General features: G+C 41.4%; 1 protein-coding gene across 1 annotated transcript in view; it reads left to right on the top strand.

The window, feature by feature from the left end:
- The window catches only part of MCTP2 (multiple C2 and transmembrane domain containing 2), a 108,718-nt gene that overhangs the window by 80,042 nt on the left and 14,660 nt on the right, over positions 1-14,016 (top strand). The window contains 2 exon segments of the mRNA XM_049783306.1: positions 3,585-3,707; positions 5,768-5,809. Of these exon segments, the coding sequence (XP_049639263.1) occupies positions 3,585-3,707; positions 5,768-5,809 (165 nt within the window).

The following is a 14,016-nucleotide window of genomic DNA, read 5'->3' as shown; positions in this document are numbered from 1 at the left end:
AAACCCGAGGGAAATAAAGTAGATGTGGGTTCATTCCTACACAAGAAGATACTGGGAGCTTTTGTCTTTTAAGAGGGGATGAGCCTGAGAGATTAAGGTGCTTGCCTTGCATCTTGCCCACCCCAATTCAATGCTCAATGCCTTCTATAGTCCCCTGAGCACTATCAGAATTGATACCTGAGCACAGAGCTGGGAGTAATCCTTGACATGACTGAATGTGCCTCTAAACTCCCATTCCCACCCCAAATAAAATATAAAGAACAAATCCATTTCCCCATAGAAATTAAAGTCCCTCATAAGAGCCACTTTTCCTCAACTGAAATTTGTCAGGTCTAGACACATATAAAAAATATTATAACCAACAAATTTGGATGTTGGGGCTAGAGTGATAGGACAGTGGGGAGGGTGTTTGTCTTGCTTGAGGCCAACCTGGGTTCAAAACTTAGCATCCCATAGGGTCCTCTGTACATGCCAGGAGTAACCCCTGAGCACTGCCAGGTGTTACTGGCAAAACAAAACAAAACCAATTTGGGGGCAGAATTTGGTGAATTATTTCTGGTTGAGGACTTGAGACAGTTTCTTCAGCTTATATTTGGAGGGGAAAGCCCTATAGGAACACATGTAGGAAACCACATAGTGGTGGAAAAATGTTCTATGGAGTCAGAGAAATTCAACTTCCCAGTTGGGTTCCCAGTTTGTGGGGCACCTGGATTCAGTCTCAACTCTGAGTGATGTTTTTCTGTGTAGATCAACTAAATTCCCAACTGAGAGACACTTGGGGCTAGTTGCCATTTTTGTGGTTGTGTCTCCAAATAAAGCTGGTAGGTTTTGAACATTTGTGGGACAGTCTTTCTTGGGGGATGTGTGTTGGCTCTTTAAGAGTGGAAAGAATTTATAGGAGTTGTATGATCTTCAGCTTCAGGAGAGATGGCCATGTGGCTTTCCAAATTGGTTGCATGATTTTGTAGTGGATACAAGGAGTGTTTGGAAGTACCAGTTCTTTCTTTCTCTTGCAATAATTTCTCTCTCTCATATTTATTTTTATAAAGTTGCTCATGATGGAGTTGCAGTCATACAATATTCAATACCCTTCACCAGGGTGCATTTTCCACTACCATTGTCCCCAGTTTCCCTCCTGCCCTCTCCCTGCCTGCCTCTGGGGTAAACATTTTTATTCTCTCTCTCTTTTTCTTTTTTTCCTGTTAGACACTGTAGTTTTCAATACTGTTTATGAATGGGTATCATACATAACACTTCTCTCCTTTAAGTATCTAGTTCTTGTTCAGCGTGATCATTTCCAACTCTCATTGTCACATGCTCCTTTCTCTGCCCTCCCTCACTACCCTCTCCTGCTCTTTGTGACAAGCATCCACTCATAGATTGGTCCTTCTAGCCTTCAATTGTATTTCACTGAATATAATTACCATAACTAGCTTATTTTTTATATCCCACAAATGAGTGCGATCAGTTTATGCTATTCCTCTCCCTCCAACTCATTTTACTCAGCATAACACTCTTCACACCCACCAATGGAACAGTACTTTCTCTTATCAATTTCTTTAATTTTAGGCTCATAACAATAGTTATGTGAAGTCTAAAACAGTGTTATTTCCTGTGGCTTTCATTTGTGTTTTCCTGCTGGACAGCCATATTTTTATATGCGTTTTATTTCCATATAACTGTATGTCTGTCAAAGTCTGATCACCATCCTTTTTTTTTATTGACTTGTCTTAAGTATTAAAATTTTAGTAGACTGCATATAAGTTCTCTTTTAATATCAAAAAATTTTCTGGTCCAATTTTGATTTGTTGTTTTTTTTTTGGTTTCTGTTTTGGGGCCACATTAGGCTGTGCTGAGTGTTTATTCCTGGCTCTGTGCCCCAAAATCACTCCTGTGGTCTCAGGGATGCCTAGTCAGCCATATGCAAGGCAAGATCCCTACCCATTGTACTATCACTCCAGTCAACGTTTCTTCAGTTCTTAACAGTCTTTCTAAACTTAATCAATTTCTTTACGTGACCTCTAAACCTATATTTCCACCAACACACACTGTATTTTTTGCCTTTGTTTTTCCACAAGCTGTGAAATTAGGTTGTTAAAGCTTTGTTAAAATTGCTTTGATCATACTATGCAATTTTCATTGTAGGTTCTTATTTGGCAGAAGTAAGCTTGTCCCTTGGCACAAAACTGGGATAGCTTCAGTTGATCAATTGGTGAAGAATTGCTATCTTAGCACTATCTAAGTCTTCCAGTTTATAAGATAGTTCCACATCTCTACTTAATTCATAATGCTCCTGAGTTTAATGTTTTTGACTTTCCAGTGAAGACTTTCTTACTCTTGTTTTGTGAATTTTATTCTTAAATGCTTAGGGGTTTGGTTTGATATTTGATATTTCACTTTTCTGATTGTTGGGAAAGCAAGTTGAATTGATTCGTTTTTTTCATGATGTGGGTTAGATAAAAATTCTCATGAAACTTTCCTTGTTTCTTTCCATGATTTTCCTTGGGCTGTTCCTTGTTTGATGCTCAGGAAACATTGGTGATTGCAAGGATTGAACCTGGGTCAGCTGCCCACAAAGCGAACGTCTAAAACCCTGTACTCTTTCTCCAGCCCTAGATTTGATTTTCTGAAATGATTTTGTGTCTTGTGATTCTCCTGGATTTCGTTGCCATTTCAAGGATTTTCTTTATATATGCCAGCCGATTTCCTATGCTAAAAAAATAATGCCATCTATCAAAAGTTTTACTGTTTTCTATTTTAACATGTGTATGCCTTTTCCTTTAATGCTTTCACTCAATAGCAGATGAAGTTATGGCACAAGCATCCATGCATTGTTTCTAGCTTTAGAAAGAGTGACCGTTTTCCTTGTCATAGAATAATCCTGTCTAGTGGTAGAAATTCACTGAATTTGAGACTTTGTCACCTGCCCTCATCTAAGTAGCTTCCTATTTAACCTGAACTGATGTTCTGAATCAATATGTCAAGACATCATCTCTGCCAATATAATCAAATATAAAGTTTTCATAGATGTCTAGAGCCAAGACAAAGGAGATGTGCTACATCCAAATAGATTAAGGCTTCTGCAATCAGCCTAGAATTAAACCAGCTATCCTGATTTGTTTACTTATTTATTTGGTTTTTGGGTCACACCCTGCAGTGCTCAGGGGTTACTCCTGGCTCTAGGCTCAGAAATCACTCCTGGCAGGCTTGGGGACCATATGGGATGCCGGGATTTGAACCACTGTCCTTCTACCTCCATGCTATATCTCCAGCCCCCAGATTTATTTCTTTATTCCAAAATATAGGAGCTAACTTATTTCTCTAGGTTTCTCCTTCAATGACCAGTTCTAAAGCTCTCTGTATGTGCATATGTGTATGTATGTATGTATGTATGTATGTATGTATTTTGTGTGCATGCATGTCTTGCATAGACCTCTATATTTTCTCTCTCTACTCTTTTTCTCTCTCTTCTCTTTCCCACCTACTGTGGGATTTCCCAAAGTTAAATGTCTCCCATCCATGAGTGTGAATCCAAGCTTTCTGTCCTACTATTTGGTCATAATCTTTGGCTTCATTCCCAACAGGTGTTTCTAGTCACGGTCTGGAACTTTGAGGTCTACATGATCCCGTTGGCTTTGCTGCTCCTCTTTGCCTACAATTTCATCACACCCTCCAAAGGGAAGGTTGGAGGTGCCCATGACAGCCAGGTGAGCCAAGATGCTGCTGGATCTGTTATAGACTGCCAACCCTGTGCCAACCCATGCCCAAGCCCATCCCAATTGAGGCTCAAGCAGTCAGTCTTCATGCCCCTTCATGTGACAACAGCATCTTATCTTGTACATATGACTTGTACACTCAGTGACATTTTTGTGTTTCCAGATGTCTTCTCTCTCCTAATAAGTTTGGATTCTAAGTCTTGGTCTCCTTCCATGCCTGTGACACATGTCCACGTCTCCTGGCTTTACAGTGTTGCAATGAATGACAGATTTTCCACTGGAGAAGAACCACCTGTGTTTTACTGAGCACTTAGTCAAGGCTAGGGGACATCTGGCTGCTAAGATGTATAAATCCTCTGAAATTATGGAGTCTGGTTCTAGCTTTCACCAGATACACTCCTTATGGCCTGTATGCTTATATTTAAAGCCCACAGATGATGTTCTAAATATCCAGGTGGCCCAGGAAAGGGTATGTTGAGATCCTTCCTAAGTTGGGCCACCTTCTCCTCTGGGCTAAAGGCTCTAGGCATTCCAGGAGTCCTGCCATACAGTCTGCCATGCATCAGTCAGGCCTAAAGTCCATTCTAATCTGGTGTGTCCAAGTCTTACCGTACCCTCTGTGGTATGGAAGAAAACATTTTTCATCCTATTAACTTGCATTGATGCACCTTCACAGAACATGTTTTTCACTGAGGATATCTAGGTTATATATTTGGGCTTCCCCGTGGCCTTTCAGGGAAGCTCCTGAGAGCTCTGGATGGATGAGAAACTTGCTCTGAAGGAAATTTCTTGCTACCAATCCATTGGTTTATGGAGTATTCTCTGGAGGCTTTCAAATTATGCCAGTCAAGAGTAGGTTGTTACTTTTCTTTTTTTATGACTTGGAGTTATTAAAACATTATGCCTGACCTTCATAAGGCTAAGCAGAAATTCCAAGTGTTCAAACAAAAATAGACCCTGATTTTCCAAAATCCAGTTTCTTTTAGGCCTCTTTTGGTGACCACTTAATTGTTAGTGTTTAAATATTTGCAATGGAATGATTTGAATGATGTGTGGTGGCATTCAGGGGTTATTCCTGACTCTGCACTAAGAAATTACTCCTGGGAAGCTCTAGGTACCCGATAGGATACTGGGGATCACATTTGGATCACACTGTGCAAGGCAAACACCCTTCCCATTATGCCCAAATAGTGCTGTTTCTAACCCAATCCAAATGAGCTTGTTTGTAGCATTGGGTGCTCAGAACCCAGAACCCACATTCAGATGTTCTTTAGTCCAGATAAAAGCCTCATGTTTGCTTCTTCAACTGTCCCTCCCCAATCCCGTAAAGGAGCTTACAGTAGATGCATTAGCTTGCCTTTCCTACTGTCTCATACTTCAGTCAGTGGCCCTGGAGGGAAATGAACAGTCCTTAAAACAATGAGCTTAGCACAGAGTTGGGCATCCTCAGTCCCCACAATGTAGTTGCTTCATTGGTTAAAGTGAGACTAAAACAAATGACAAATTACGTGTTGCAATTTTTAAAAAATTAGTTTCAAAGGGTCCTTTTCTATTACCTTTTTAAATAGTTTGATGTAAGTTCTGTATCTTGCTCTGAATATTGCCAGCATGTCCCGAACTTTTATCTACCTACCTACCTACCTACCTATCTATCTATCTATCTATCTATCTATCTATCTATCTATCTATCTATCTATCTATCTATCTATCTATCATCTATCTATCTATCATCTATCTATCTTTGTTTGTGGGTCACACCTGGCAGTGCTCAGGGGTTACTCCTGGTTATACACTCAGAAATCGCTCCTGGGAGGCTCCGGGACCATATGGGATGCCGGGATTCGAACCACTGTCCTGCATGCAAGGCAAATGCCCTACCTCCATGCTATCTCTCTGGCCCCATCCCAAACTTTTAAATATTTAATTTAAAAACAAAACAAAGCAGTCCTGTTTTTGTTGTAGAGGGACACTTGGGCCCAGGTTGGGAGTTAAATTTGCATTTACTGGTTTTGGGAAATATTTAATGAGCACTTTGTGGGTTTTGCTTTCAGGAGAATACGGATGTGGATGAGGAAGATGAGGAGGAGGACAAGGTGAGTGGGTCCCAGCAAGTATGTCCTTCTTCCCCAATGCACTTCCTGGCCTTACAGGTATCATGTGCCTCTGTTTTTGGTAACAACCACCAGAAGGATGGGGAGATAGTCTGGCTGTCTGAGCATATGCCTAGCATGCAGCTGATTTGGGTTGAATTTCCAATGCCACAGGTTTTCTGCAGCCAATATTGAGTCCTTGGACCCTTGCATTGAAGCAGTGGATTCAGAGTCACCAATGGAACCCCCAGCCCTCTGGAGTACCACTTGGGAGACTCAAAAAAAAAATGAGGGATCAGAATGATAACACTGTGGTTAGGTAGCTGCCTTTCACGCAGCTGATCCAGGTTCGATCCCTGGCATCCCATAGGGTCCTCCAAGCATCTCCAGGAGTGACTCCTAAATGCAGAGCTGGGAGTAAGCCTTGAACACCACCAGTGGTGGCTTAAAAAGAAACAAACAAACAAAAAGGAGAAGGAAGATGAAGAAAGAAGAAGTTGGAAGAGGAGGAGGAAGAGGAAGAAGAGAAGGAGGAAGAAGAAGAAGAAAAGAAGAAAGAGGAGGAGGAGGAAGGGGAGGAGAAAGAGAAGAAGAGCATCAGTTAGCAGCCCCAAGAACGACAGGCTCACAACTGAACAAGAATGATGCTTTGGAAGATGGTTTTTAATGCAGGCAGCAAGGGTTAGATGGGCAGTCCGGACTTGCGGACATAGAAAAAGGTATTAGTGTGGAGCCTGCAGCTGGGGGTTCTGGGGGAGGGGGGGCTTCTGCTGGGGTGCGAAAGGTGCCCTCAGAAATCAAAGGAAAGGCGGGGCATGCTCTACACCTGCCTCTGTGTAGCTCAGTGCGGCTGCTGCCCACTTCAAAAGCCTGTCACTTTCCCCAGCTGCTGGCAGGTCCGTCTTGCAGCTCCTGTGTGGGCGCATCTGGCCGCTGCCTTCTCGGGGGACAGACTCAAATCTGCCGCCTGAGCTGGCAAAGCCTCTTCAGATGGTCCTGCTGGCATGAAATGGGAAAGGAAAAAGGTAATGGCCAAGGAGCTGCTTCTACCTTACTGGATTCCCCCTCTCCTCTCAGCAAATCTATGTGTAGAAGCAGCTCAGATGTTCCTGGGCAGGAAATTTAAGGGGAGCAGGGAGGGGGCCAGTGGGTGAAGGGTGGGTTTGGCGGGGTCCCGGCAGGAGAGATGGATTTGGAAAATGAGGTTCTGTGGACAGTTAACTGAGAAGCCTGGCAGTTACCCTTTGGAGTAACAGAAGGATACCATAGTAAATTCTTCTTTTTATTTTATTTCATTTTATATTATTTTTTCGATTCTTCTGTTCAGGGAACCCGGATGCCACGTGAAAAAGTGGGAGCTGTTAGCCAGAGAGATAGGATTAGGTTCTGTACTGAGAATTTTTCTGTGTGGACCTTTTTCATATGAATGAATGATAGCTAGCAATGGTCCTCAAACTACGGCCCGCGGGCCACATATTGTAATTATTCCCATTTTGTTTCTTCACTTCTAAATAAGATATATGCAGTGTGCATAGAAATTTGTTCATAATTTTTGTTTTTACTATAATCCGGCCCTCCAACAGTCTGAAGGACAGTGAACTGGACCCCTGGAAAAGTGTGTTAATTTTTTCTGTGCAATGAAGGTCAGTAATGGCAGCATGAAGTGAGTTAAGGCACTTCTCTTGCACAGGGTTGATGCCAGTTCAATTCCTGCAACTTCATGAGCCCTGAGCACAGAGCCAGGAGTGAAAAGCCAGGAGTGAGCCCTGAGCACAGATTCCAGAGTGAGTCCTGAGCACAGAGCTGGAGTGAGACCTGTGTGCAGAATGGGAAGTCGGGCCCCCATGACTTAGCCACAGGCCTTCTGATTTCTGTTGTCTGTTGGACAGACACATATCACATGCCTGGAAACTAGCACATCCATGGGCTGTTTACACATGAGAAGTGCATGGTTTGTTTCATCCCAAAGAAGAGACCAACTCCTTCCTGCCCACATCATCCCTTTTGAAAATGACACCCCTTAATTGCTAGCACCCCCTCCCACAAAATGCCAAGATTTTTGTTGTTGTGATTGTGTATGTGTGAGAATGTTGGGCCATGCTTGGTGGTGTTCAGGACTTACTCCTGGCTCTTCACTTAGGGATCATTCCTGGTGGGGTCCAGGGGATCATACTGGCTGCTGGGGATAGAACCTAGGTTAGCCAAGTGCAAGGCAAGCACCTTACCAGCTGTATTATCTCTCCAGGTTAAATCTAGTTTTAACATAAATTGGACCTTGCTGGAAGATAAAAGCATGTGTTGTGTGTATACATGTGTGTGTGTGTGTGTGTGTGTGTGTGTCTTGTGTTAGTCACTCTCCCATATTCTCCCCATTTTGGCTGCAGAAACCTTGACCCCAGCCTGGGGTCTATCATCCCAACATTGTCTTGAAAAGAGACGGTTGCCCAATGATGACATTTCAGCCTCTCCCATCTTGTGACTCAAGGTCTGTAGTGGTGCTACAAACTCAACTTGGAAGATAAGAATCACTTCCTCTCTCTTCCCTGTCCCCCATGCTAGGCAACTGTTAGTTCTGAGGAGCAGGGGACCCCAGAACCAACAAGATAATGGCTCATTTCAGCCAATAGCCATATGCTGACATTTCCTATTTGTATTAGATTCCACACATGGAATTCTTCTTTGTAGACCTTATTTGTTCGGATAGATTACAATGGAAATTGCATTAATTTTCTACACAGTAAAGGTCAGTAATTGAAGCGTGAACCAAGAAACTATTGTGTAAAATGCTGTATCCCAGATTTAGGAAAGGTCATGCAAAGCAATAATATCTTGTTTTCATTGTGGAAGGTATAAATACTTGCATTAGAGCGCCTTTCTTTTTTTCCAGCCCAACAATCACTTACACGAAAAATCTCAGCATTTATTATCAGCATCAGGAAGAAGGAACCAGAAGGGCATATAATTAAAAAAACAACAACAACACCCTGTCTATTGCTATCATAAATTGTACCACAATGCCTGGATGGGGGAAACTGGTGTGTTTTGAACTAGATTGTCAAGACCAGGATTTGAAGGGTCTGTTCATTTTGGGATTATCCATGGTCACAATTTCTCTCAAGTGTTTAGGAGGCAAAAATTCAGCCTTTCATATCAGGATGGAAATGCATGGATAGATGTTTTCCTTCAAGAAAATATGAAACATCTAAGACATTTTTGCTACTCAGTGGAAGGGTTTTTTTTAAACTTGATTTGTGGGCCAAACCTGATGGTGCTCAGGCTCTGTGCTCAGAAATAACTCCTGGCAGGCTTGAGGGACCATATGGGATGCTGGGGATCAAACCCGGGTCAGCCATGTGAAAGGCAAATGCCCTTCCCGTTGTGCTATCACTCTCGTCCAGGATGGGTGTTTTATAATAAGAAACACAGAAATATTACAGCTCACAAATTAGGGTGTTTCCATTAAGGATTAAATACAAAATTGTTGTTGTTGTTGTGTATGTGTGGGAATGTTGGGCCATACTTGGTGGTGCTCAGGAGTTACTCCTGCCTCTGCACAGGGATCATTCCTGGTGGGGTGCAGGGACCTTACTGGCTGCTGGGGATAGAACCTAGGTCAGCCACGTGCAAGGCAAGCACCTTACCAGCTGTACTATCTCTCCATGTTAAATATAGTTTTAACATCAGCTCTGGCCTCCATTCTCTAGACTTAGGCTTCACTGGGCCCCAGGTAGCATGCATAAATTGTGCTGTAGGTTACATGATACCTACACGAATGCCCAGCCTGTAGGGTGTGGATTTAGCTCTTGCTGTATATTCACTTGAAGTTATTTGGATACAATGATTCCAGCCACTAAGTCTCAATTCCTGGTGTTTTTATGCCTCAGAGAGAAAGAAGATTTATATCTTAACCAGGGAGGACCAAAGTCCATGAATGAAGCCTGTTTGCCACCTAATATGAGAGTTGTTTTGTTTATGTGTCTTTGAACCTTATAATAGAGTGACCCCCCCAACAGTGAAATTATTTAATTAGTAACTGCTGACCAAGAAGTGGTAGGAAGTTGATATGAGAATGGTATTTTAAGTGCAAGAAAGGAGAATATCTTTGACTTGTTAGCCCTCTTTTAATAGCTCTCTAATAACACACACATTTTCAGAGCATATTACCATGTATATTTGAGACATATTGCAGAGAACTTTCTTATGGGTGGTTTTGTGGGAATACAGAAAATTGCCATTCTCATTTTCCTCCTTTTAATTTGATTTAATATGATTTTTAGGGATTTAATTGCGAACTGTTTCTAGTGTGCCATCTTATTTCCAGGCTTTTAATATTAAAATGGATTTCAGCCAATTTCTTAATCATCAGTTTATGCGTGTTTTGAATGGAAAGGGACCGGGAATTGTCTCCGTTTCGTCCTGTCTCTGACACATTGATTTGCTTGGATCATCTTTTTAAACATAAAATCTGCCTGCTTCAAAAAGTTTAGGCTCTGCTACCTTTTGAAGGAAGTCAGCATTCTTATCATTTGTTATTTTGATGCAATATTTATGCTGTTTCCTCTCAGTCTAATATTTTTATGACTTGTGGACTTGGCTCAGAATTTCTACTGTAATGATTATTCTTGCTTGGTCCACCAAATATTGTGAAATGTAATATTCCAGACTATTCTGTTAGCTAATATGTTTAGCATCCAATTTTAAGAGACTCTACTACATCTAGATATTTACTTACTCATTGCCTAAAATTATTACGTCATGCTTATTTAGAATATATTTGCACTGAAAATATTTTATTCATATACTCCACCTCCAAATTCTTTTTTCTTATAGTGGATGCTACTTTTATCTTGCCTAAGGAAATCCCTTTCACTGTGGTTTGCCCTAATTTCAATTAGCCAATTGATATTTGTACCAGATCTGTGATAGTATTATTTCCCTTTAACTCAAGGGAATAAAGTAATAATAAATAAAACAAGCATATATACATTGATTAATTAATGAAATCCAATTGACATATTAGTTTCAAGTATAGGTTGCAATTATTTAATATTGAAATTTAACCATCAGCTCTGGGTTAAATTGAAAAAAAATTATTGCAGAAAATAACCACTATAAGTAAGTCTAATTTAATATTCATCATTAGACCTAGTTACAATTTTTTGTCTTATGATGAGAAATTATAAAACCTATTCTCTTGGCAACTCTCAAATATACGATCCGGCATAATTAACTACATACACACAGCAACTTTTCATGTTCATGACTCTCTAACTGGAAGTTTGTACCATACTAATTTGAAACAAGACCATTCTGGGTATGAAATATGTGAAAAGATTGCTAAAAACATATTAACATGTGGAATCATGATCTGCACGCTATTTTTTATACACACAGAGTATTCAGGTCTCAACCCATAGTATTTGGTTTCTCTGACTCCAAATGAGCAAACCAGAAGTTGAGAGGAATTAAATCATATGAGATTTCTGTGCCAGGTTAGTAGCCAGACTCAACTCTTGCTCTGGGTTGTATTGCTAGGTTGTAATAAGGGAGCATGTCATTAATTTATCGGTCTGTTTTTTTCTCTGTGCCATTATTAAGATCACTTAGAAGAGGGCATCTCCTCACTGTAGTGTTGTCTCCTTTGGTCACTTGGCCATAGATCACTTAGGTAGGAAGCAGTCCCTTCTGGAAAGGCAGAATTGGGTGCCTTTGTCATACTGAGATCACCAATCCCAGATGATGTTCATTACTGCATATGAAGTTACTCTGGGTCATACCATCGAGAAACACCATGAAAATCTCATAAAGTGTCTCTCAACAAGGCATGCACAATGAATGACCAGAGTCCAGTGCACTCAATTCCGTTGTCCAAAAAGTCGAGAGTGATTAAATCACTTGCACCATCCTGGGAAGTGGGAGATGAAGTGCCATCGTAACTCGGGACTGCTGAAGGATAGGTGATGTTTCAGCCACATCTTAGAGTCATGAGAACTCCTGATTGTACCCCTCAGCCACTCAAATACTTTTGTCTACCACCACTCTGACAAAAATCCAAAGGATACGCACAACTGTCAGCCACTGTATGGAGCTCCTGAGTTTTATCTCCCTCATGGCTATTCTCTGAAACCCTTCGCCTTGCCCTGTTTGGACTCTGCTCCCACATCTCTTTCTGCCCTCCTTCAAGGGCTGTCCATTTTTCAATTGTGTTTCTCTTCCAGTTTCTTCCTCTTGATGTTATTTTCTTATTTCATTTACTTACCTCACCCTCCTTTTTCATGATGCGCTGCCTGTTGCACGGCCAAATAAATAAGTTAGAGAGATGTCGGTAAATACCAGTCAGTGTGTGAGCACTTGAGGTAATGAACAGATTGAGCAGTTTAAAACCACTTAGAAGAGATATTGATTCAAAATCAGAATCGTCTGTTTTATGGTCTCAGCCCAAAGCAAAAAAAAAGTACTGTGTGCAAAGGAAGAGTCTTATTAGAGTGTTGCTGTTTTTCTTCTCATTTTATTAGCCTCCACCATGGCATTTACTCTGTATGTGTGTGTGTGTGTGTGTGTGTGTGTGTGTGTGTGTGTGTGTGTGTGTGTGTATGTTCATGCATATACAACACTTCCCATGGGAAGACATTCTGAAGACACTTCCCAGTGCATTATAAACAAGAATTCCCAAAGAACTGTTCTGTAATCTCAGGGATCAGACTGATTGATTCTTGCTCTTTGTTGTGACAGATGCCGAGAAGGGCTTTGCTGCTGTTTCTATTCATGCAACATACCACTCACTCAATTTCTCTCTGACATTTATATCGTTCTTCAGAATTTCCCATTGCAGGCTTCTGCTATTCTATGGGATGACTGAAACCCAACACATTCCCCATTGAAAAAAATCCCATGTGATTTTTGGCATGTTGGCCCTAGATGGCCAAGATGATCAAGGTGGTCTGGCACTAGCTGCGTCACCCAGCTCCCTCAGGGACATTCCAGCCCCCTTGGACAAATGTCGCTCTGTTTGCAAACACAGCACTGGGGCTAATTCCTGACATGGTCAATTTTCAGGACTCTCTTTTGGGTTTTGCTCAGGAGGTGAATAAAGGAATGAGAGTGTTTTTACCCTTCATCAAAAAGGATAGGAAATATTTAAAGTAAACCACTGCTTCTATAATTAATGTTTCTTGTAAATTCATGTTGTGGGCCTCAAGCTACCATGTTATCTCTGCTAAACTCAAGAGGATTGTCTTGGAATCGAAAGGAGAGAAGATTCTAATATATTTTCGTTGTCATTTCCTAAAGAAATCACTAGTTGGTTAAATACCGGTCAGTACTTGTTCTTCTAGAAATTCAAACAACTCCTTTCCTCTGGCTTTTTAAGGATAACTGAACAATGCTGAAATGTTGGTATTGTAGGTTATAGAATCAGGGTTGGTTATTATCCCCGCCCCAGCTATTACCACTCTTTCTTGGTAGGCTACATCAGAACAGAGGCACCTCTTGGCCTTTGAACCTCACCTCTGAAATAGATCCTTACAACCATCTGTCTTAGACCTGATGATGCATGCTTGCAATTTGTAGGCTAGATCCTAAAGGGAGGGTCCTTTTCCTGCTGTCTTTGGCTTTCCTCAAGTTTGAAATAAGTTGGAAAATCCATTCTTTCTTGGGGTTCGACCATGGGCATCTGAAGCTCCGTGTGCAGGCCACAGTCATCTTATTCATTTGCTGTAGTCACACCAGCAGCCAACACTCTTTCTTGTACACAATTTTTCCCGCTATCAAATGGGAAAAGTCTGAATGAACAAGTCCCTGTCACTTCCCCTGGATGTTTGGGAGGCGGCAGATGTAGTGTTGTGTCTGTGAAGCTGTGTTATCACCACATTCTTTGGTTCAATATGAAACGTGTAAATAAAGCCAGCAGGACGCAGATCCAACTGCCAGATGGTTCTTGCCAGCGAGGCAGGAGTACATGACTCGACTTGTCCCCCAAGATCATTTCTTTCGAAACAAAAATGAACCTCAGGAGGCCTCGAACAAGATATTCTTTTGTCTCTTGGAGGGAAGGCACTTCTGTCGAGGGGTATTACATAAGGTTTGACATCTTCTGTCATATTTAGTTCCCTCAACACGCCAACCAGGAAAAAAAATTAAGAGGCCCCTTATTCTCAAATGACAGAACTGGGGCTCAAGAGGAGTGAGGACTAGAGCATGACAAAGCAAAA

This window comes from Suncus etruscus, chromosome 11 (genome assembly GCF_024139225.1).
Source record: "Suncus etruscus isolate mSunEtr1 chromosome 11, mSunEtr1.pri.cur, whole genome shotgun sequence".
Classification (NCBI taxonomy): domain Eukaryota; kingdom Metazoa; phylum Chordata; class Mammalia; order Eulipotyphla; family Soricidae; genus Suncus; species Suncus etruscus.
The sequence above is the reverse complement of the archived record's forward strand: the minus strand, read 5'-3'. Positions and strand labels throughout refer to the sequence as shown.